We start from the raw sequence: 20,736 nt of genomic DNA on the forward strand, positions 1-20,736 counted from the left end.
TTGCTGTCTATGGATGGACGGACAGACATCTCTCAGATTTCATCAAAAATATGTTAATTTGTGTTCTGAAGATGAACGAAGGTCTTACGGGTGAGGAACAACATGGGGGTGAGTAATTAATGACAGAATTTTCATTTTTGGTTGAACCCTTTAAACAACTTTTTCTTGAGAGAATGTACAAGTGATTTTTGAAATGGCTTTATTTCATAAACCTCTTGCCACACTCTAAAAACTGCAATTTCTTTCCCTGATGATTTTGTAAATGTTTGAGGTCTCTTTGATATCTGGATCTCTTCTCACACTGAAGATACGTGACGCCTCATGTGACTGTTAAAGTTTCCTTTAAATCTGAAACTCTTGCCGCAATGATGGCATGTGTAAGGCTTCTCTCCGGAGTGAACTCTCATGTGAGTCTGAAGGTTTACTTTAAATCTGAAACTCTTTTCACACTGAGAGCAGGTGAATGGCTTCTCTCCGGTGTGAACTCTTGTGTGTTTCCTAAGCAATGCTTTGATTGTGAAACTCTTTCCACAGTGATGGCACATGTTTGGCTTCTCTCCAGTGTGAGTCGTTACATGCTTCTTAAGGTGATTGTTGTCTGTGAAACTGCTTCCACACTGCCGACATATAAAACAGTTCTCCCTTGAGTGAATATTCATGTGGTACTTTAGTGTTTCTTTGCATCTGAAACTCTTTCCACACTGAACACATATGAACGGCCTCTCTCCAGTGTGAATTCTCATGTGAGTGTTGAGATTTCCCTTTAATGTGAAACTCTTCCCACACACTTTGCAGTTGTAAGGGCTCTCTCCGGTGTGAAGACTCATGTGGGAATTAAGGGCTCCTTTACGTGTGAAACTCTTTCCACACTGAACACATGTGAACGGCTTCTCTCCAGCGTGACTCTTCATGTGAGTCTTCATATTTCCTTTTTGTGAGAAGCTCTTCCCACACAGTTTGCAGGTGAAAGGCCTCTCTCCTGTGTGAATTTTCATGTGAGCTGTAAGTTTTTTATTTGATTGGAGACTCTTTCCACACTGATGACATCTAAAACAAGTCTCTCTTGAGTGAATCCTCATGTGGTAATTAAGCTTTTCTTTACATTTGAAACTCTTTCCACACTGAACACATTCAAACAGCTTCTCTTCTGTGCAAATTCTCATGTGAATCTTAAAACTTTCTTTTTGTGAGAAGCTCTTCCTACACAGTTTACAGGTGTAAGGCTTCTCTCCAGTGTGAACTCTCCTGGGGATTTCAAGGTTTTGTTTTAGTGTTGGATTAGAACTGTTAGATTTGGTCTTCTGGGCTCTTTTTCGTGAGGAATTCTTTTCAGTCTGTGTGGATTTTTCTCCAGTTACGAAATCATGATGTATCTCATTCTGATTTTTCTCTTCCACTTCATTGAGTTCTTGACTCTCCTCCTTTAATGCCGTCAGGTCTAAGGTGAAAAGAGACAAATAAAAATTAACTCCAGTGTCACAAGTTCACCTGCCCATCCTGTCTTGATAAATGATGGTGAACCAATTTGGTTGTGGCAGTGTATAAATAAGAATTGGGCAGGGGAATGAGGCTCCAGTGGGCTCTAACAAAATATGATGCTGAGACAATGGAGAAACTAAAGTTTTGAAAGAAGGAAGGTGGGAATCAGGAGGGAATAAAGTTTGAATTACAAACAAAAATGTTAGCCTAGAAGAATATGGCTTACAGGCTACTTAAGAATTGCGCTGTAAATGAGTATTTCATTGGGTTTTAGCTATTAAAAAAAATAAATCAAGGCCCTGTAAACACCTGGAATTAAGATGCATTTTGGTCTTTTGGATCACAAGTAGACAACAGAAACATTCCCGTTTACACTGGGTGTTTTAATCCATCTCTTCCGTCCACTTCCAACCACTTCTGTCCTGATTTCTTCAAGGGGAGGGTCTATGGGTGGGTAAAAGTATGGGCTTTTTCAGGTTTTTTGATCTAATGAACAAAATAAGATCAGGCAATTAACATATGTACGCAACCAATGAGGTTCATTCTCATGTTACGCAGCACGTTTGAGCTTCATCAAGAACCAATGAGGTTCTTTCTCGTGTGTTACGCAGTAAGATAGAGCTACCACAAGAACCATTGAGGTTCATTCTTGAGTATTACGCAGCACGTTTGAGCTTCACAAGAACCAATGAGGTTCATTCTTGTGTTATGCAGCACGTTTGAGCTTCATCAACAACCAGTGAGGTTCATTCTCGTGTTACGCAGCACGTTTGAGCTTCCGCAAGAACCAATGAGGTTCATTCTTGTGTTATGCAGCACGTTTGAGCTTCATCAACAACCAGTGAGGTTCATTCTCGTGTTACGCAGCACGTTTGAGCTTCCGCAAGAACCAATGAGGTTCATTCATGTTACGCAGCACGTTTGAGCTTCAGCAAGAACCAATGAGGTTCATTCTCGTGTTACGCAGCACGTTTGAGCTTCATCAAGAACCAATGAGGTTCTTTCTCGTGTGTTACGCAGTAAGATAGAGCTACCACAAGAACCATTGAGGTTCATTCTTGAGTATTACGCAGCACGTTTGAGCTTCACAAGAACCAATGAGGTTCATTCTTGTGTTATGCAGCACGTTTGAGCTTCATCAAGAACCACTGAGGTTTATTCTCGTGTTACGCAGCACGTTTGAGCTTCATCAAGAACCGATGAGGTTCATTCTCGTGTTACGCAGCACGTTTGAGCTTCCGCAAGAACCAATGAGGTTCATTCATGTTACGCAGCACGTTTGAGCTTCAGCAAGAACCAATGAGGTTCATTCTCATGTTATGCAGCACGTTTGAGCTTCACAAGAACCAATGAGGTTCATTCTCGTGTTACGCGGCACGTTTGAGCTTCATCAAGAACCAGTGAGGTTCATTCTCGTGTTACGCAGCACGTTTGAGCTTCATCAAGAACCGATGAGGTTCATTCTCGTGTTACGCAGCACGTTTGAGCTTCCGCAAGAACCAATGAGGTTCATTCATGTTACGCAGCACGTTTGAGCTTCAGCAAGAACCAATGAGGTTCATTCTCATGTTATGCAGCACGTTTGAGCTTCACAAGAACCAATGAGGTTCATTCTCGTGTTACGCAGCACGTTTGAGCTTCACAAGAACCAATGAGGTTCATTCTCATGTTATGCAGCACGTTTGAGCTTCATCAAGAACCAGTGAGGTTCATTCTTGTGTTACGCAGCACGTTTGAGCTTCAGCGAGAACCAATGAGGTTCATTCTCGTGTTACGCAGCACATTTGAGCTTCACAAGAACCAATGAGGTTCATTCTCATGTTATGCAGCACGTTTGAGCTTCATCAAGAACCAGTGAGGTTCATTCTTGTGTCACGCAGCACGTTTGAGCTTCAGCGAGAACCAATGAGGTTCATTCTCGTGTTACGCAGCACATTTGAGCTTCACAAGAACCAATGAGGTTCATTCTCGTGTTACGCAGCACGTTTGAGCTTCACAAGAACCAATGAGGTTCATTCTCATGTTATGCAGCACGTTTGAGCTTCATCAAGAACCAATGAGGTTCATTCTCATGTTACGCAGCACATTTGAGCTTCCACAAGAACCAATGAGGTTCATTCTCGTGTTACGCAGCACGTTTGAGCTTCATCAGAAACCAATGAGGTTCATTCTCGTGTTACGCAGCACGTTTGAGCTTCAGCGAGAACCAATGAGGTTCATTCTCATGTTATGCAGCACGTTTGAGCTTCAGCGAGAACCAATGAGGTTCATTCTCGTGTTACGCAGCACATTTGAGCTTCATCAGAAACCAATGAGGTTCATTCTCGTGTTACGCAGCACGTTTGAGCTTCAGCAAGAACCAATGAGGTTCATTCTCGTGTTACGCAGCACGTTTGAGCTTCACAAGAACCAATGAGGTTCATTCTCATGTTATGCAGCACGTTTGAGCTTCATCAAGAACCAATGAGGTTCATTCTCGTGTTACGCAGCACATTTGAGCTTCCACAAGAACCAATGAGGTTCATTCTCGTGTTACGCAGCACGTTTGAGCTTCATCAGAAACCAATGAGGTTCGTTCTCGTGTTACGCAGCACGTTTGAGCTTCATCAAGAACCAGTGAGGTTCATTCTTGTGTTACGCAGCACGTTTGAGCTTCAGCGAGAACCAATGAGGTTCATTCTCGTGTTACGCAGCACATTTGAGCTTCACAAGAACCAATGAGGTTCATTCTCATGTTATGCAGCACGTTTGAGCTTCATCAAGAACCAGTGAGGTTCATTCTTGTGTTACGCAGCACGTTTGAGCTTCAGCGAGAACCAATGAGGTTCATTCTCGTGTTACGCAGCACATTTGAGCTTCACAAGAACCAATGAGGTTCATTCTCATGTTATGCAGCACGTTTGAGCTTCATCAAGAACCAGTGAGGTTCATTCTTGTGTCACGCAGCACGTTTGAGCTTCAGCGAGAACCAATGAGGTTCATTCTCGTGTTACGCAGCACGTTTGAGCTTCAGCGAGAACCAATGAGGTTCATTCTCGTGTTACGCAGCACATTTGAGCTTCACAAGAACCAATGAGGTTCATTCTCATGTTATGCAGCACGTTTGAGCTTCATCAAGAACCAGTGAGGTTCATTCTTGTGTTACGCAGCACGTTTGAGCTTCAGCGAGAACCAATGAGGTTCATTCTCGTGTTACGCAGCACATTTGAGCTTCACAAGAACCAATGAGGTTCATTCTCATGTTATGCAGCACGTTTGAGCTTCATCAAGAACCAGTGAGGTTCATTCTTGTGTCACGCAGCACGTTTGAGCTTCAGCGAGAACCAATGAGGTTCATTCTCGTGTTACGCAGCACGTTTGAGCTTCACAAGAACCAATGAGGTTCATTCTCGTGTTACGCAGCACATTTGAGCTTCACAAGAACCAATGAGGTTCATTCTCGTGTTACGCAGCACGTTTGAGCTTCACAAGAACCAATGAGGTTCATTCTCATGTTATGCAGCACGTTTGAGCTTCACAAGAACCAATGAGGTTCATTCTCGTGTTACGCAGCACGTTTGAGCTTCATCAAGAACCAGTGAGGTTCATTCTTGTGTTACGCAGCACGTTTGAGCTTCAGCGAGAACCAATGAGGTTCATTCTCGTGTTACGCAGCACATTTGAGCTTCACAAGAACCAATGAGGTTCATTCTCATGTTATGCAGCACGTTTGAGCTTCATCAAGAACCAGTGAGGTTCATTCTTGTGTCACGCAGCACGTTTGAGCTTCAGCGAGAACCAATGAGGTTCATTCTCGTGTTACGCAGCACATTTGAGCTTCACAAGAACCAATGAGGTTCATTCTCGTGTTACGCAGCACGTTTGAGCTTCACAAGAACCAATGAGGTTCATTCTCATGTTATGCAGCACGTTTGAGCTTCATCAAGAACCAGTGAGGTTCATTCTTGTGTCACGCAGCACGTTTGAGCTTCAGCGAGAACCAATGAGGTTCATTCTCGTGTTACGCAGCACGTTTGAGCTTCATCAGAAACCAATGAGGTTCATTCTCGTGTTACGCAGCACATTTGAGCTTCTGTTTATGTTCACTGATCGATGTTTAAATGTGAATAATTCTGTCCATCAAGTAAAGCGATTGAGTCCCTTCAGAAAATTTGGACTAAACCGCTTGATTCATATGGATTACTTTTATGATCTCTTATGAACTTTTTGAAGTGATAAAGTGGCAGTTGCATGGACTGCCAATGGAGGGTTTAGACTCGAAAATAAGCTCTTATCCCCCATTGTTGAATTATGGGACCAAACACCAGTTATTTTGCCAAGAGATATCTCGTTTATTATTAATTGTCAAGACATAGGAGAGAAAGACAATTTACTGGAGAGATGATGTCTTCATGCCCAGCTTTCCCAGTTCATAAACAAAGTTTGGCTATTTATATGCTAACCAAAGGAACGTACATTACGCTTACAAGGTGAAAAACCCTTTAATCTGTGTAGCATAATGACTGCTTTACAATGTTTCAATTTTGCATTTTTACTCAGATTTCTACCTCTAAATTATTTCATAATTTACGTATTCCACTGAATTTGCTGATATTGTGGGTTCTAATATTTTTTAAATTAATAATATTATTATTTAAACAATAATAAAGTAATAATAATAATAAACTCTTCTTTAATTTGGCTTAAAATATCACGATTTGTATCGAATCATGACATGAGTGTATCGTCATACCCCTGTTGTTTAGGCTACTTCTATATTATTTTTCCTAATTTAATACGTGACATGTCGTAATAATGAATGTCCAGTGTGTAAGCAGGATCTTCTGAGGTTGAAGCAGCATTAGTTTTTGTCTGATCATGTGAAATCAACATGTCTGTTGAAACCAACCTGTTTGTTCCTCAGGATTTTCATGTTTCACACCGGATCTTTCTTCAGTATTTATGTCTTCACTCTCCTCTTTAATAAACGCCATCTTTGTTTGTTCCTCAGCATCTTCATGTTTCAAACTGAATGTTTCTTCAATCTTCATGTCTTCACTCTCCTCTTTAATAAACGCCATCTTTATAATAGTGTGTCACAAGAATCTCATTTGCTTCACCAGGAGTTTTTCTGTGTGTTTAGACACTCTGTCCTGCTTAAAATTAGAAAAATTAACAGAAAAAATAAATATGCAGTAAGGTGAACCACATGATTTCTTCCCGCTTTCTCTCCATACTTCACACGCACAAAAAAAAAAAGGCATGTTAAATTATTGCGTTACTGATAACTCAAGTAACAAATCACATACCTTTACTTAGTATTTAAAGCATTAGTGTCTTATTCTATGCATTAAAAAGTGCCATTGTCACTTGGCGGGTGGATATCTACAGTAGCCTAGTTGTAAAATCAAAGTTAAGGGGCTAGGTTTGTTTACTTTTTCTTAATTATCTGTTAGTTATTTTTATCCATAATTTTTATAATATTTTTGTTTAACGAGCCTCTGCTCCCACCTGAGACAATCAGTTCTTCCCCTTTCAAATAAGCTAAAAAAAGACAGAGACAAGATCAAGATTTCTATACAATGATATAATATGACATTTCATAAGCGCATAATCCACACTGCTGATATTCATTTTAATTTGTTTGACTTAATTTGTATGTGCAGTATTTTTCAACTGTATTTTTTTTTTTTTAATGACTATTGTTTAAGATGTTTAGTAGCCATGCCAAAAAAAGTAATTATGACTTTTTGTCTCACAGTTCAGATTTTTTTCTTGCAATTCAGACTTTATAATACTCAATTGCAACTTTATATCTCGCAATTGAGAGTTAACATCTCGCATTTCTGAGAAAAATGACATTTTTATTTAGCCATTTATGATTTATAGTATTTAACTTATATATTTAACAGATTTCACTTTCAGGAAATCATTAGCAGTTGGTTTGTAAAAGTTATCATTACACACGTTAGTGTTGTTCTCGTTGCATTTACACTGTTTGATCACGTGACGCCAGCGTGCGGTGATTCGAGCGATTCGAATCAGTGAACTCTTTTGCGAATCATTTGGTTCAGTTGAGTTTCGAAAAGCCTCGTTTCTCCCTCACTGTAACCGAATTCATGTTTATGATAAACTGATTCACAGCGAAATTTACAGGGAGACGCACCTTTTCTATTACTCGTGTACGGATTCGCTTTACTCGCACAAAATAACACTCATTAATATTAGATAAAGCATTACAATGTCACATTCAAGATCGACTAATCTATTTTACATAGCTTTTAAAAGCGATTAAATTTATTTAACAGTTTGAATTGATTTAAACACTTTAAATGCTTAAAAGACAAACCCTTCTTCAGCAGAATCACAATAGATGCAGGAGCGCGACGCAACCTTATGACTTCACATCGAGAGACCAAAATAAAAGTCCTGTTCACACGCTGCTGCGTCTACAATTATAAACGTACATAGAAATATGTAGCTATCGTATTAAGAATATATTAAGAAATACGTTTACGAGCTAAAAATACAGACGCTCTTATCCAAAGTGACTTGCAAACAGATATAACCAAAATTTTACTTAAAGATATGACATTTCAATTCAAATACGATAACAGTAACGATACATCACAATATAGAAATTTTAGTTATTTAATTTTTATTATTAAAAATAACAAAGCAGCAAAATACACACAATACAATGAATACAACAAATCAAAGATAGAAATTAAAATAAGTTTTGTAATATGTAGTAATATTGACAGAGGTCATAAACAAAATGAATGCATCTGTCGGCTGAAGAGGGAATGCTGTAAATCAGAGCGTCTATGGAGAAAAACTATTCTTTTCACTAACATCTTGGAATATACAAAAACAGGCAATTCTATTCAAAAATTATTAACGAAAATAATAAAAACCCCAGAATATTTTAGATCGTCTCTTAAATAAGAAGCCATATAATTAGCTAGATCAGCCTGTGTAACCATGTGTGAAGATTTTGCCACATTTTTAAAATACTGATCATTTTTCTATGGATGAATTGGGAAGTTATCCATAAAATGGACTGTCTCAGACAGTCTGACAACAGATAAAAAATAATCAGTAAAAAATGGTATCCAAACAGGTGCTCACCTGCCTAATAAAATGCAGCGTCTTTGGTGTTTCGATGGTTTTTGAGGAAGTAGGACTGGAAATCGAGGGTAACACAGATGTCACAACATTGACAGGTGACGCAATGACACGGGCCGTTTCACTGGTTAAAACTGGGAATTTCTCTGGCTTTAAACACTGTTGGAAACATTTGGAATAATGAAAGTACACAATTGATTGAGTATATAGCACTGTGCTAGTGGTTTTTCGGCATTTTAATGCAAAAGAATATTACATAAACTTCTAAACCACATTTGTAGCTATTAGAATATTATTAATGTAAACGTTTTCTGCACCGAAACATAAAAATGTTGCCTTTTAGACAGAATCTCACAGTTCTTAACATTTTCTTAATATGATATGTATTTCTATGTACATTACATAGACGTTTATAATTGTAGACGCAGCAGCGTGTGAACAGGACTTTTATTTTGGTCTCCCGATGTGGCGTCATAAGGTTGCGTCGCGCTCCTGCGTCTGCTGTGATTCGGCTGAAGAAAGGTTTGTGTTTATCTTTTAAATTGTTTAAATCAATTTAATATTTACAAGCTATGTTATAGAGATGAATCAATTTTGAATGTAACACTGTGATGCTATATCTAACACATAAATGATTGTTATTTTGTTTAAGTAAAGCCCTTCCACACATGAAAAGGTGCGTCTCATCTCGCTTCCTATACAGAGAACCAGTTTATTATGATCATAAATACGGAAAATGGCAAGTAGTGATGCAGTTTTTCAAAACTCAATTGAATCAAATGCTTCGTAAAATGATTCAGAGATTCGAATCGCTCGAATCAGCGCGCGCTGTCGTCACGTGATCAAACAATGCAACGAGAACAACAAACACAAACGCGTGTAATGATAACTTTTACAAACTAACAGCAAATGTTTTCATGGAAGTGTAATCTGTTAAATGTAATATATAAATTAAACTCCAAATATAAGTCATATATGCATAAATAAGAAATGTGTGTATAGTTTGTGTTCTTTTATTAATTTATAGTGCTAGTTAGGGCCCAAACAACAATTTCTGGATTTAGCCTCATTACAAAAACAAAATGGCTCACCATTAAAAGCCATGACCCACTCTTCAACATATACTAAACATATACAGTACAGTAGTTTAAGTTTAACTTTTAAAATTAATTTTACTTTCATATGGCCAACTATAATTTATATATAATTTATAACAGCTTTTTTTTAACATTATAGTAATAGTAAACGTCTTTAATATTACCGTTTCAAATAACATCATTGCTGTTTGAGCTGCGTGCGAATGAAGACTTGTAAACTGAAGCGTTTTGCTAGAAGGTTAATCAACTTAATTAACGGTAACATTAAAAATGACCATTTATTGGAACGTATTAAAAACTGTCAGCAAGTGTTAAATAGGCTAGCAACATGCTAAAACATGCTAGCAACACTTAGCTAAGTGTTAAAGCATGCTACTAATGCAATGAAACAGGAAGTTGCTGTTACTCAGGCATACAATGTCCATCTGCCCCAAACTTCACGTTTGATAATAGCCCTGGCCGGAAGACATCTACGTGCCCATATTCAGTTATACCTACCCACCTACTGGCAACAGGAAGTGACGTGACTGTGATGCACTATTAGCAGCACACTAAAATATGCAATTGAGTGCTAAACATGCTAACAAACACGCTGAAACATGCTAGCAACACTTGTGCTAAACCATGCTATTAACGCCATGAAACAGGAAGTTGTTGTAACTCATGCATACAATTGGTGCGTTTCAAACGGGATATATCGCCCTTCGAAGGGCACTTCGGAGTGAAAACAGGGTACAACTGATGGGCGCTTCGGGCCCCCATGATCCTTTGCAAAGGGAAGTTGTTTGGCATCACAGAATGGGTAACTATAGTAGTCAACATTTGAAGTGGATCAAAAAAGTTGTCCTAAGAAGAAGGTTTTAGGACAACTTTGATGAAAGGTTTTGATCCACTTCAAATGTTGACTACTATATAAATGTATGTATAGTATTTTTCTGCTTTCTAAATAGGAGCTGTTGTTTTTTTTGTTCCCCTTCATCCGTTTGAAGTTTTATAATAATTTAGATAAGTGCCCTGGCCTGAAGACGTCTGCATGCTAAAATGTAGTTATAGTCATAGCGCCACCAGCTGGCAGCAGGAAGGGTGGCAAATACAGATCACTTTGATGTAGTTCTCTTATATTTACCTACTTAAATGCATATTGTCCACCGTGCTCTGTTTTCCTAAAGCACCCAGAGATTTAGTTTGGATGTGTTTTTCTTTCTGTAAATTATTTTCCTCTTAAACACACAGAAAAACTCCTGGTGAAGCGACTGAGATCCACGTGACTCACTATTATAAAGATGGCGTTTATTAAAGTGGAGAGTGAAGACATGAAGATTGAAGAAACATTTAGAGTGAAACAAGATACTGAGGAACAAACAAAGATGGTATTTATTAAAGAGGAGAGTGAAGACATGAGGATTGAAGAAACATCCAGAGTGAAACATGAAGAAACTGAGGAACAAACAGGTTGGTTTCATTCTCAAAGCTGAACTCAGTCATTTAATCCTTATTAAAATGTCCAGATCTACAGAAATGAATGATATTTTTGAAGGGCTTCTGATGACTTTGAATATAGTACACGAAAACTTAATTGGTGCTAGTCTATTTCTTGCTCTATGACTCCTATTTTTGCCGTATAAAAGAGCGCAATTATCAATCAGTTATTTAAATATCACTACAGGCCTAATTTAAGTGTAATTTCGAGACTGTGGACGGGACAAATTAGAATGTGGCGGGCCGCCACAGTCTAGATAATGTATGGGAAACACACACATATATATGTATAGTCTGGTTCATTTTCTTCCTGATTCTAATTTTGATTTCTACGTACAGGTGCAAAGACAGGAACGGAAAAGACATACAAGGGCAGACGACAGACAACAAAGGTAATTATCCAAAGTGATCTGATATTGATATTTATCCACATAAGCAGTATCGTACATCACATATTATATTTGCCAAACACAGTGCTTCAGTGGTTTTGTATAAGGTCACTTGTTTTGATAGGATGTTAGATTTTGGCATTAATTGATGCTTAAGCATTAACTACTGGATCCATGGATAAATAAATACATAGATGCCCCATTAGCGGCTGTTTCTATGGGCTGCTATACGTAAGCTGTCCGCCATATTGGAACAGTCAAAGTAGATCCGTGAACATTTGAGAGCAAGATGACTCCGCATCTGCAACTGTAGTTAGAGGCAAATGACAATAAATTAGTCATGTGTTTAATAAACAGAGATATTTTTATTCAATCCATGTTTTAAGTAATCATCATAAACTAGGTATCATTTAAAGGCATTGGATAATGTGACATTAAGAAGTTACCATAGCTTAAAATCCTGTAATAGGTTATTGTGGTGACAATATTTTCTGTGGTAATAGACTGTGACTCTCATCAACATAGTAGTGGTGAAAAAAATATTTCTTATTATCTCATAACACAGCATGCAGTGTTGTAATTATCATTTATGATTCTTTCTCCAGTTGCCTACTCAAAAGGATTGCCATGCATGCAAGGAAAAAATTGGGGTAGCAACCAAGACGTGTCCACACTGCGGTGCCAAGCAGCCTTATAAACAGAAGCTTGAGGAAAGAAAGAAACATCTTGCTCAAGAATGGAAAGACCGCCAGAAAAAAAACAGCAGTGTGAACAAGGTGTATGATGCAACAGAACTACTGGTAGGTTTATATTTTAGATGTTTGTCATTAAATAGTAAGTACTGTAAATAATTCTTGATCTTTACTATTTACACATGCGTTTCTATATTCTTACACAGACGTTTCAGCCATTCTTTCTTCAGTTCACACTGACTGAGGCTGAAACAATAACCTGGTCTAAAGTCAATTTGTTATTTAAAGGGTGCGTTAGTAATATGCATATAGGTGGGTGCACAACGCGTGTACACTCTGCTTGTTACACACACAGGGATGCGCAGCAGCACACAAGCTTTTTAAAATATTAAAAATGAAAGGATTCCTCTCTGGAGAAGCATCTTTCTGCTTGCTAGTTCCACCATGTAAATATCGAATCCGTGTGGCGCGAGCGCAAATGGCTTTTAAAGGAAATGGGAGATTAGACTCTGATTGGTTTATTGCACGTTACGCCCAAAACACACCCATGACTCATTAAGAGACAAGGTACAACCATTTTAAACCATGCGCCTGGCACGCCGACCATTTTCCGTCATTAAACTAGCAAAAGAGGATTCTGACGTGCCCTTCAGTGCACCGGCGCCGTGCGCTTCACACCATGCACTTCGATCGTTAAAAGAGGGCCCTGTGTGTTGTTAGCTGTGAAAAATAATGCATTTGTCGTCATTATATATCAGTGTTGCAACTTTCACACTGTTGCCGCGGGTTGTTTTTCCCAAATAACATGATTATATATAGCCCTTGGAATGCGAATTTTACCACCTGGAACGCGATTGGGCTAGTTTTGAGTAGCAATTGGGCGGGTTTTGTTGTGAAAACCTGGCAACCCTGTTATGTACATCTGTTTTGTAATTAGCATTGCCAGTAGGCTTCAGATTTAGCATACGTTAAAATTAGCTGTCATGTCTCTCTGTTTTTAGAATTCTTATTAATTTATCAAAATGTCCAAGAAACAAGGCACGTCAAGCAATTACATGACTGCGATGTAACATTTAATTGCCAAGCTGTTATTTACAAAGTTTTGTGCTTCACTCGTGTCATTATATTCATGTAAAACAACATTCACATACAAAAAAGTGTTTTGCCGTATCACCGCCGGTGGTGGCAGTTATCAAGTTTACCAGCACAGGCCTACCGGGAGCAGGGCTGGACACCCCTGTTGTATCACAATAACTGAAAAACCAAGCCAGCTGGGGAGGGAAGGAAATTACTAAGTTGGCTTACTCTGGCATTCAATGCATAGGTTATCTGTCTAGCTATCAAAGCATAAAAACACTGTTTTTCTCAGTACTCTGAAATTTTCAGTCTTATGACTTTGTTTTAATATTGTTCCAGCTCCACAAGTGGGACCTTTTGGAAAGGTACCCAGTCCTCCTCCTTGCCAGGAAAACCAATAAAGGTTTTTCTGCTGAGTGCTTCTGTCCATGGCAGATGAACTCAGAAGAGACTCAGGATGCATTTGTCACCATAAAGAGGCAGTATGAAAGACTTCTTAATGGTAATGAACACATGTGCATGCTAAATTTTCACCCATTTGATTGCTTATTAGTGCATCCTTGATTGATTTGAGAATTGCTTTTTTTTAATTTAGTGGGATATTGTTAATATTAGTTTCTCTTATATTTGTTTTCCTGGTACAGTTTTGCCATGTCTGCTTATTATATTGTGTTTGTAAGGGGCTTACAACGTTGACAAGTATATAAGTTTTCTATCCTTTAAGTAGATGTCTGTTGTATATTTGTTGATTGCAGCAGCTTATGCAAAGGTTCACATCACAATTTCTTTTTTCCAACAGTGGTGATCGCAGATAAACTAGCAAGCAGCATTGGCAAGACTCCAGCAAAAAACATCACAAAGACAAAGATTACACCATTAGAAAATGTCTGCCCTTCAGACCCAGCATCAGAGTCTAAACCTCTGATCACCCCTGAGTCTGAGACTCTTACCCCCGTGTCATCCTCCTCGGCTTCTCCTGTGCCCTCTTCTTTCCATTCCACCCAGACACCTGTTGTTTTCTGCACCACCTCCTTGACCCCTCCTGTGTCTTTATCTGTTGCTCCTCTGTCCCCCCTGACTCATCCTGATTTCATCTCCTCTCAGTCCAGTCCTGTGTCTTCCTCCCTAAGTTCTGCCCTGCCTTCAGCTCCTACCCTTTCTACCTGTTCAAAACTCACTCCTGTGTCCATTGAGCAAGGCACTCCAGACTCTGAATCTTCCTCACAAAGAAAAAAACCAACAAGGCGGAAAGAAGACACTAGTGGTATGTGTGGATTTATCAATCATTTTTATTACCATATGAATCAAAACGGTTTGTTCCTCTGTTTTAGTCAGGGCCTTTCTCATTGTTTTATTGAAAAGGTCAGGGTTAGAATTCTACAGAGACACATTGTAATATGCATAACTTTTTTTTGTATGGCAATCTTATTTTACATATGGAAGTATGCTATTTTCTTTGAATGTGCAAGACTTCTGATTTATTAGCACCTAAAAGGTAAATAACTGGAATAGTAACAAATGCAGCTTTTCCACCAAATCAGTTTGAGTGCTGGTTCAGATCCAGAGCCTAGTTTCAAATCAGTTGTCTTTCGACACCCAAAGCACCAGCTCTGAACTAAGAAAAGTTTCATAAGTAGCACTAAAACATTGCAGGTCTAGAAATAAGAACCTCTTGCATCAGGGGCTGGGGTTACCGTGACCAACATGATGAACAGAAACTTGTTGTGTCCACCATTTTGGAAATATCAGCTAATCAAGCAAATAGCAGCTCGATTGTAATCTCCGTCTATACAAATCACAGCGAGCGGTGCGAACGCGTTGGATTCGCTGCGTTTGGATGCCAGTGTAGGTTCGCAAAGCCATCAGCATCAATAGTAACACAACGTCTGCCATTGTTGATGGAAGGCTTGTTCGAGATGCATTGAAGCTGCGCGGACCGATCAGCATGTGACATCGGCGTGCCACGGTTCTGCAGGAGTTTTTGTAGAGCATATGACTCCTTGTGCTTTTGGAACGCTCTCACGGTGCTTTGATGTCATGCGGCGTTTGGTCTGCGAGAAGCCAATGCATCTCGAACAAGCTTGGTATGTTTGTGTTTGGCACTGATACACTAGCATTTCTGGGAAAGAGGAAACGTATACAGTGACGTAAGACCTGGCTCTGTGGTGGCTCTCTAGCCCGTGGAAAGGCAAACCGGTTCTTAAAAGGCTCGTCAGTAGAACCAACTCCTAACTGGCAATAGCACTAGCTCTGAACTAGCTCCTGGTTCATGTTGGTGGAAAAGAGGTACACTATATTTCCAAAAGTATTGGCACACTCCTCCAAATCATTGAATTCAGGTGTTCCAATCACTTCCATGGCCACAGGTGTATACAATCAAGCACCTAGGCATGCAGACTTCTACAAACATTTGTGAAAGAATGGGTCTCTCTCAGGAGCTCAGTGAATTCAAGTGTGGTACCGTGATAGGTTGCCACCTGTGCAATAAGTCCATTCGTGAAATTTCCTCACCACTAAATATTCCACGGTCAACTGTGAGTGGTATCATAAAGTGGAAGCAATTGGGAATCACAGAGTGGGGTCAGCACATGCTGAGGCGCACAGAGCGCAATAGCTACAGACCTCCAAACTTTGTGTGGCCTTCAGATTAGCTCAAGAACAGTGCGTAGAGAGCTTCATGGAATGGGTTTCCATGGTCGAGCAGCTGCATCCAAGCCTTACATCAACAAGTGCAATGCAAAGCGTTAGATGCAGTGGTGTAAAGCATGCTGCCACTGGACTCTAGAGCAGCGGAGACGTGTTCACTGGAGTGATGAATCATGCTTCTGTCTGACAATCTGATGGATGAGTTTGGGTTTGGTGGTTGCCAGGAGAAAAGTACTTGCCTCACTGCATTGTGCCAAGTGTAAAGTTTGGTGGGGGGGGGGATCATGGTGTGGGGTTGTTTTTCAGGGGTTGGGCTTGGCCCCTTAGTTCCAGTGAAAGGAACTCTTAATGCTTCAGCATACCAAGACATTTTGGACAATTTCATGCTCTCAACTTTGTGGGAACAGTTTGGGGATGGCCCCTTCCTGTTCCAACATGACTGCGCACCAGTGCACAAAGCAAGGTCCATAAAGACATGGATTGAGCAAGTTTGGTGTGGAGGAACTTGACTGGGCTGCACAGAGTCCTGACCTCAACCCGATAGAACACCTTTGGGATGAATTAGAGCGAAGACTGCGAGCCAGGCCTTTTCGCCAACATTACTGCCTGACCTCACAAATGCGCTTCTATAAGAATGGTCAAAAATTCCCATAAACGCACTCATAAACCTTGTGGAAAGCCTTCCCAGAGGAGTTGAAGCTGTTATAGCTACAAAGGGTGGACCAACTCCATATTAAACCCTATGGATTAAGAATGGGATGTCAAAGTTCATGTAAATGCAGGCCGTTCCAAAACTTTTGGCAATATAGTGTATCTGTGGCCCAGACACATAAATGTTAGAGCCATTATGGATAGTGCAATGCTCTCTGGGCTGAGCTCTGGGGCTGAAGCGGACATTGAAGAGCATTCTGGAGTTTACTCTGGTGAACATACTGAAGCAGACCCTGGAGAACATACTCGAGCAGAATCTGTACCGGGGTCAGGGGCTGGAGCCATCACTAGACTCTGGTCAGGCTCTTGTGGATTTGTGTGTGGCCCAAAGACACAAGTGTTAGAGCCATTATGGACAGTGTGATGCTATCTGAGTTGGGCTCTGGGATTTCCCTCACTGGAACGGACTCAGGAACATCACTCACTGGAACAGACTCGGGGATATCACTCCATGGAAGCATTGTGACCAATTGTATTGGCAATGCTAAATCCATCTTTGAGTTCTTGTCTTGGTCTTGCATTCTGTCACAGTCAGTGGTTGCAAGGAAAGTGCACAATGATGAAGATACTCAAATAGTCTTTAATCCATTAATCAAAACAAATGAATGTCCAGGCATAACTTTCTGAGCACTGACAGGTGAAGTGAATAACACTGATTATCTCTTCATCACGGCACCTGTTAGTGGGTGGGATATATTAGGCAGCAAGTGAACATTTTGTCCTCAAAGTTGTTGTGTTAGAAGCAGGAAAAATGGGCAAGCGTAAGGATTTGAGCGAGTTTGACAAGGGCCAAATTGTGATGGCTAGACGATTGGGTCAGAGCATCTCCAAAACTGCAGCTCTTGTGGGGTTTATGGGGCTGCATAGACACAGACCAGTCAGGGTGTCCATGCTGACTCCTGTCCACCCCAAAAGAGCCAACAGTGGACACGTGAGCATCAGAACTGGACCACGGAGCAATGAAAGAAGGTGGCCTGGTCTGATGAATCATGTTTTCTTTTATATCACGTGGATGGCCGAGTGCGTGTGTGTCGCTTACCTGGGGAACACATGGCACCAGGATCGCTATGGGAAGAAGGCAAGCTGGCGGAGGCAGTGTGATGCTTTGGGCAATGTTCTGCTGGGAAACCTTGGGTCCTGCCATCCATGTGGATGTTACTTTGACACGTACCACCTACCTAAGCATTGTTGCAGACCATGTACACCCTTTAATGGAAACGGTATTCCCTGGTGGCTGTGGCCTCTTTCAGCAGGATAATGCTCCTGCCACAAAGCAAAAATGGTCCAGGAATGATTTGAGGAGCACAACAACGAGTTTGAGGTGTTGACTTGACCTCCAAGTTGCCCAGATCTCAATATATATTTACATTGTTCTTTTGTGTAGTCTGTATGTTTTTTTTCCTTTTTCTTTCCTGATGCTGATTTCTACGTACAGGTGCAAAGCCAGGAATGGAACAGACATACAAGGGTAGAAGACCGACAACAAAGGTGATTATCCAAAGTAATCTGATATTGATATTTATCCACATAAAAATGATCATACATCACATAATATATTTACCAAACACAGTACTTCGGTGGTTTTGTATAAGGTCACACATTTTGATAGGAAGTTTCATTTTGGCGTTAATTGCTACTTGAGCGTTAACTACTGGATCCATGCATAAATATATGCATAGATGACTTATTAGTGGCTGTTTCTATGGGCTGCGTAAGCTGTCCACCATATCGGAAAAGTCAGAGTAGGTCTGTGAACATTCAAGAGCAAGTTGACTGAGCATCTTCAACTGTAGTTAGATGCATGTATGAATATCTAATATCTAATATCAGTGTTGTATTTATCATTTATGTTTCTTTCTCCAGTTGCCTACTCAAAAGGATTGCCATACATGCATGGAAAGAATTGGGGTAGCAAGCAAGACGTGTCCACACTGTGGTGCCAAGCAGCCTTATAAACAGAAGCTTGAGGAAAGAAAGAAACATCTTGCCCAAGGATGGAAAGACCGCCAGAAAAAAAATAGCAGTGTGAACAAGGTGTATGATGCAACAGAACTACTGGTAGGTTTATCTATTAACGTTTATCATTAAATTCTAAGTACTGTAAATAAAATTTGATATTTACCATTTACACATGCATTAAAAATAAACTTGACATGCTTTACCAAGTCTAATAACAAGCACAAACTGTGTTAAATAGAATTTGGCGTGAAAGCAAAAAGGTTTCTGTCCTACAGTGTTTTTTCTTCTTTACCACAGTAAAGACTTTGTTTCAATATTGTTCCAGCTCCACAAGTGGGACCTTTTGGAAAGATACCCAGTCCTCCTCCTTGCCAGGAGATCTATTAAAGGTTTTTCTGCTGAGTGCATCTGTCCATGGCAAATGAAATCAGTGAAGACTCAGGATGCATTTGTCACCATAAAAAGGCTGTATGAAAGTCTTCTTAATGGTAATGAACACGTGCAGGTTACATTTTCACCATTTTCCTAGAGTTTTCTATCCTTTAAGTAGATGTCTGTTGTATATTTGTTGATTGCAGCAGCTTATGCAAAGGTTCACATCACAATTTCTTTTTTCCAACAGTGGTGATTGCAGATGAACCAGCGAGTAGCATTGGCAAGACTCCAGCAACAAACATCACACAGACAGAGATTACACCATTAGAAAATGTCTGCCCTTCAGACCCAGCATCAGAGTCTAAACCTCTGCTCACCCCTGAGTCTGAGACTCTTACTCCCATGCCATCCTCCTCGGCTTCTCCTGTGCCCTCATCTTTCCATTCCACCCAGACACCTGTTGTTTTCTGCACCACCTCCCTGACCCCTCCTGTGTCTTTACCCGTTGTTCCTCCTCTGTCCCCCCTGACTCATCCTGATTTCATCTCCTCTCAGTCCAGTCCTGTGTCTTCCTCCCTAAGTTCTGCCCTGCCTTCAGCTCCTACCCTTTCTACCTGTTCAAAACTCACTCATGTGTCCATTGAGCAAGGCACTCCAGACTCTGAATCTTCCTCACGAAGAAAAAAACGAACAAGGAGGAAAGAAGACACATGCGGTATGTGTGGATTTATCAGTCATTTTTATCACCATATGAATCAAAACTAAACTTACGTTAAAAATAGGGTGGATAGGTCCACATTACATATACAGATTTCCCAACTTATATTTATATGTACATTTTTTTATTGCTTTGATCATTCCTCGTGTTCATACAAATCTAGAATCTAGAGGAAAAAATAATTACAGTAATGAGTGACTACTTTATCATGGGCATGTGAGCTTTGTAAAAAGACAGACTCCCAACAATGCAAACTGAAAAAAAAAAACAACAAAAAAACACACAAGTGTGGTGTATTGTGGGAAGTTCCCACATCTCAAAAATGTGACTCTTTCATGGCATATTGTAACATAAGTGAAAATGGTGCTGTTCAGTTGTTTACACTAAGCTGCAATTTTGATTTTCAAAAAGTTTTTTCTGAGTTTCCTTTAAGTTTTTCAGTTAAAGTTTCTTTATCCATGATCCTCATGGCAATGTTTACAAGATGTCTGTTGAACTTTTTCTTTTACTTATGTGTGGTTCAAATTATAATCCTCTTTTTATTCATTTCAGAATGCCCCATGCATAAAGACTCAACCAGTTTCCCCTACAAAAAAATCCTGAGGAAAAGAATCAGGGAGGTTTGTTTCAAAAACCATTTTTTATATATATAATGATAAATATACAATACAATACAAATGTTATAATTTTGTATGTTGTAATTACAAAATGTCTGTGAAAAAAACAAAACAAATGTACTGTATCATTAATGTAAGGTTTAAGAATTCATATAATTCATGTTATAATGTTTGACCATGGACCTTAATAAGACAACTACTATTGTTATGGACAAGATTTAAAATTTGCAATCAAAACTTAATTTGTGAAGTAAACTTTGACAAAATTAAAAACTGAAGCTCTGTATTCTTCAAAACTATATTGATAATATAGGTTTATGCTTCTTATTTCGTTCAGCAGATATTATTATTCTACCTGTATGTATAAAGAAAATGACATTAATTTCACCA

At 39.6% G+C, this 20,736-nt stretch overlaps 2 protein-coding genes across 12 annotated transcripts in view; one reads left to right on the plus strand and one right to left on the minus strand.

The window, feature by feature from the left end:
• LOC127511088 (gastrula zinc finger protein XlCGF57.1-like) overlaps positions 1-20,736 on the plus strand; it is a 195,809-nt gene that overhangs the window by 163,953 nt on the left and 11,120 nt on the right. For 3 of the 11 annotated variants that reach the window (XM_051891546.1, XM_051891547.1, XM_051891544.1), the window contains exons 1-11: positions 9,028-9,108; positions 10,917-11,135; positions 11,502-11,554; positions 12,157-12,351; positions 13,660-13,822; positions 14,120-14,584; positions 18,113-18,165; positions 18,541-18,735; positions 18,962-19,124; positions 19,259-19,726; positions 20,282-20,349. The exons of 1 other annotated variant lie outside the window; for it this stretch is intronic. In XM_051891546.1, coding sequence (XP_051747506.1) covers positions 10,967-11,135; positions 11,502-11,554; positions 12,157-12,351; positions 13,660-13,822; positions 14,120-14,584; positions 18,113-18,165; positions 18,541-18,735; positions 18,962-19,124; positions 19,259-19,726; positions 20,282-20,349 — 1,992 coding nt within the window. In that variant the 5' untranslated portion in view covers positions 9,028-9,108; positions 10,917-10,966. Of the gene's footprint in view, positions 1-9,024; positions 9,109-10,916; positions 11,136-11,501; positions 11,555-12,156; positions 12,352-13,659; positions 13,823-14,119; positions 14,585-18,112; positions 18,166-18,540; positions 18,736-18,961; positions 19,125-19,258; positions 19,727-20,281; positions 20,350-20,736 lie in introns of those variants that run through there. 7 more of the 11 variants (XM_051891542.1, XM_051891548.1, XM_051891543.1 and 4 more) reach the window with 7 other exon arrangements.
• On the minus strand, positions 183-7,869 carry LOC127511178 (gastrula zinc finger protein XlCGF52.1-like). Its single transcript, XM_051891865.1, has 3 exons — positions 7,808-7,869; positions 6,368-6,614; positions 183-1,438 (listed from the first exon to the last, which is right to left on the minus strand). Exons 2-3 carry the CDS (start codon positions 6,537-6,539, stop codon positions 297-299), a joined length of 1,314 nt encoding a protein of 437 aa, XP_051747825.1. The 5' UTR covers positions 6,540-6,614; positions 7,808-7,869; the 3' UTR covers positions 183-296.

Source organism: Ctenopharyngodon idella, chromosome 4, assembly GCF_019924925.1.
Source record: "Ctenopharyngodon idella isolate HZGC_01 chromosome 4, HZGC01, whole genome shotgun sequence".
NCBI classification, from domain to species: Eukaryota; Metazoa; Chordata; class Actinopteri; order Cypriniformes; family Xenocyprididae; genus Ctenopharyngodon; species Ctenopharyngodon idella.

Bases quoted from the DNA above. Each gene is read 5' to 3' on its own strand.
- LOC127511178 (XM_051891865.1), bottom strand. From the start codon at position 6,539: ATGGCGTTTATTAAAGAGGAGAGTGAAGACATGAAGATTGAAGAAACA. The intron at 1,439-6,367 runs GTTGGTTTCAAC...TTTTCACCTTAG, and splicing joins AAATCCTGAGGAACAAACAG to ACCTGACGGCATTAAAGGAG.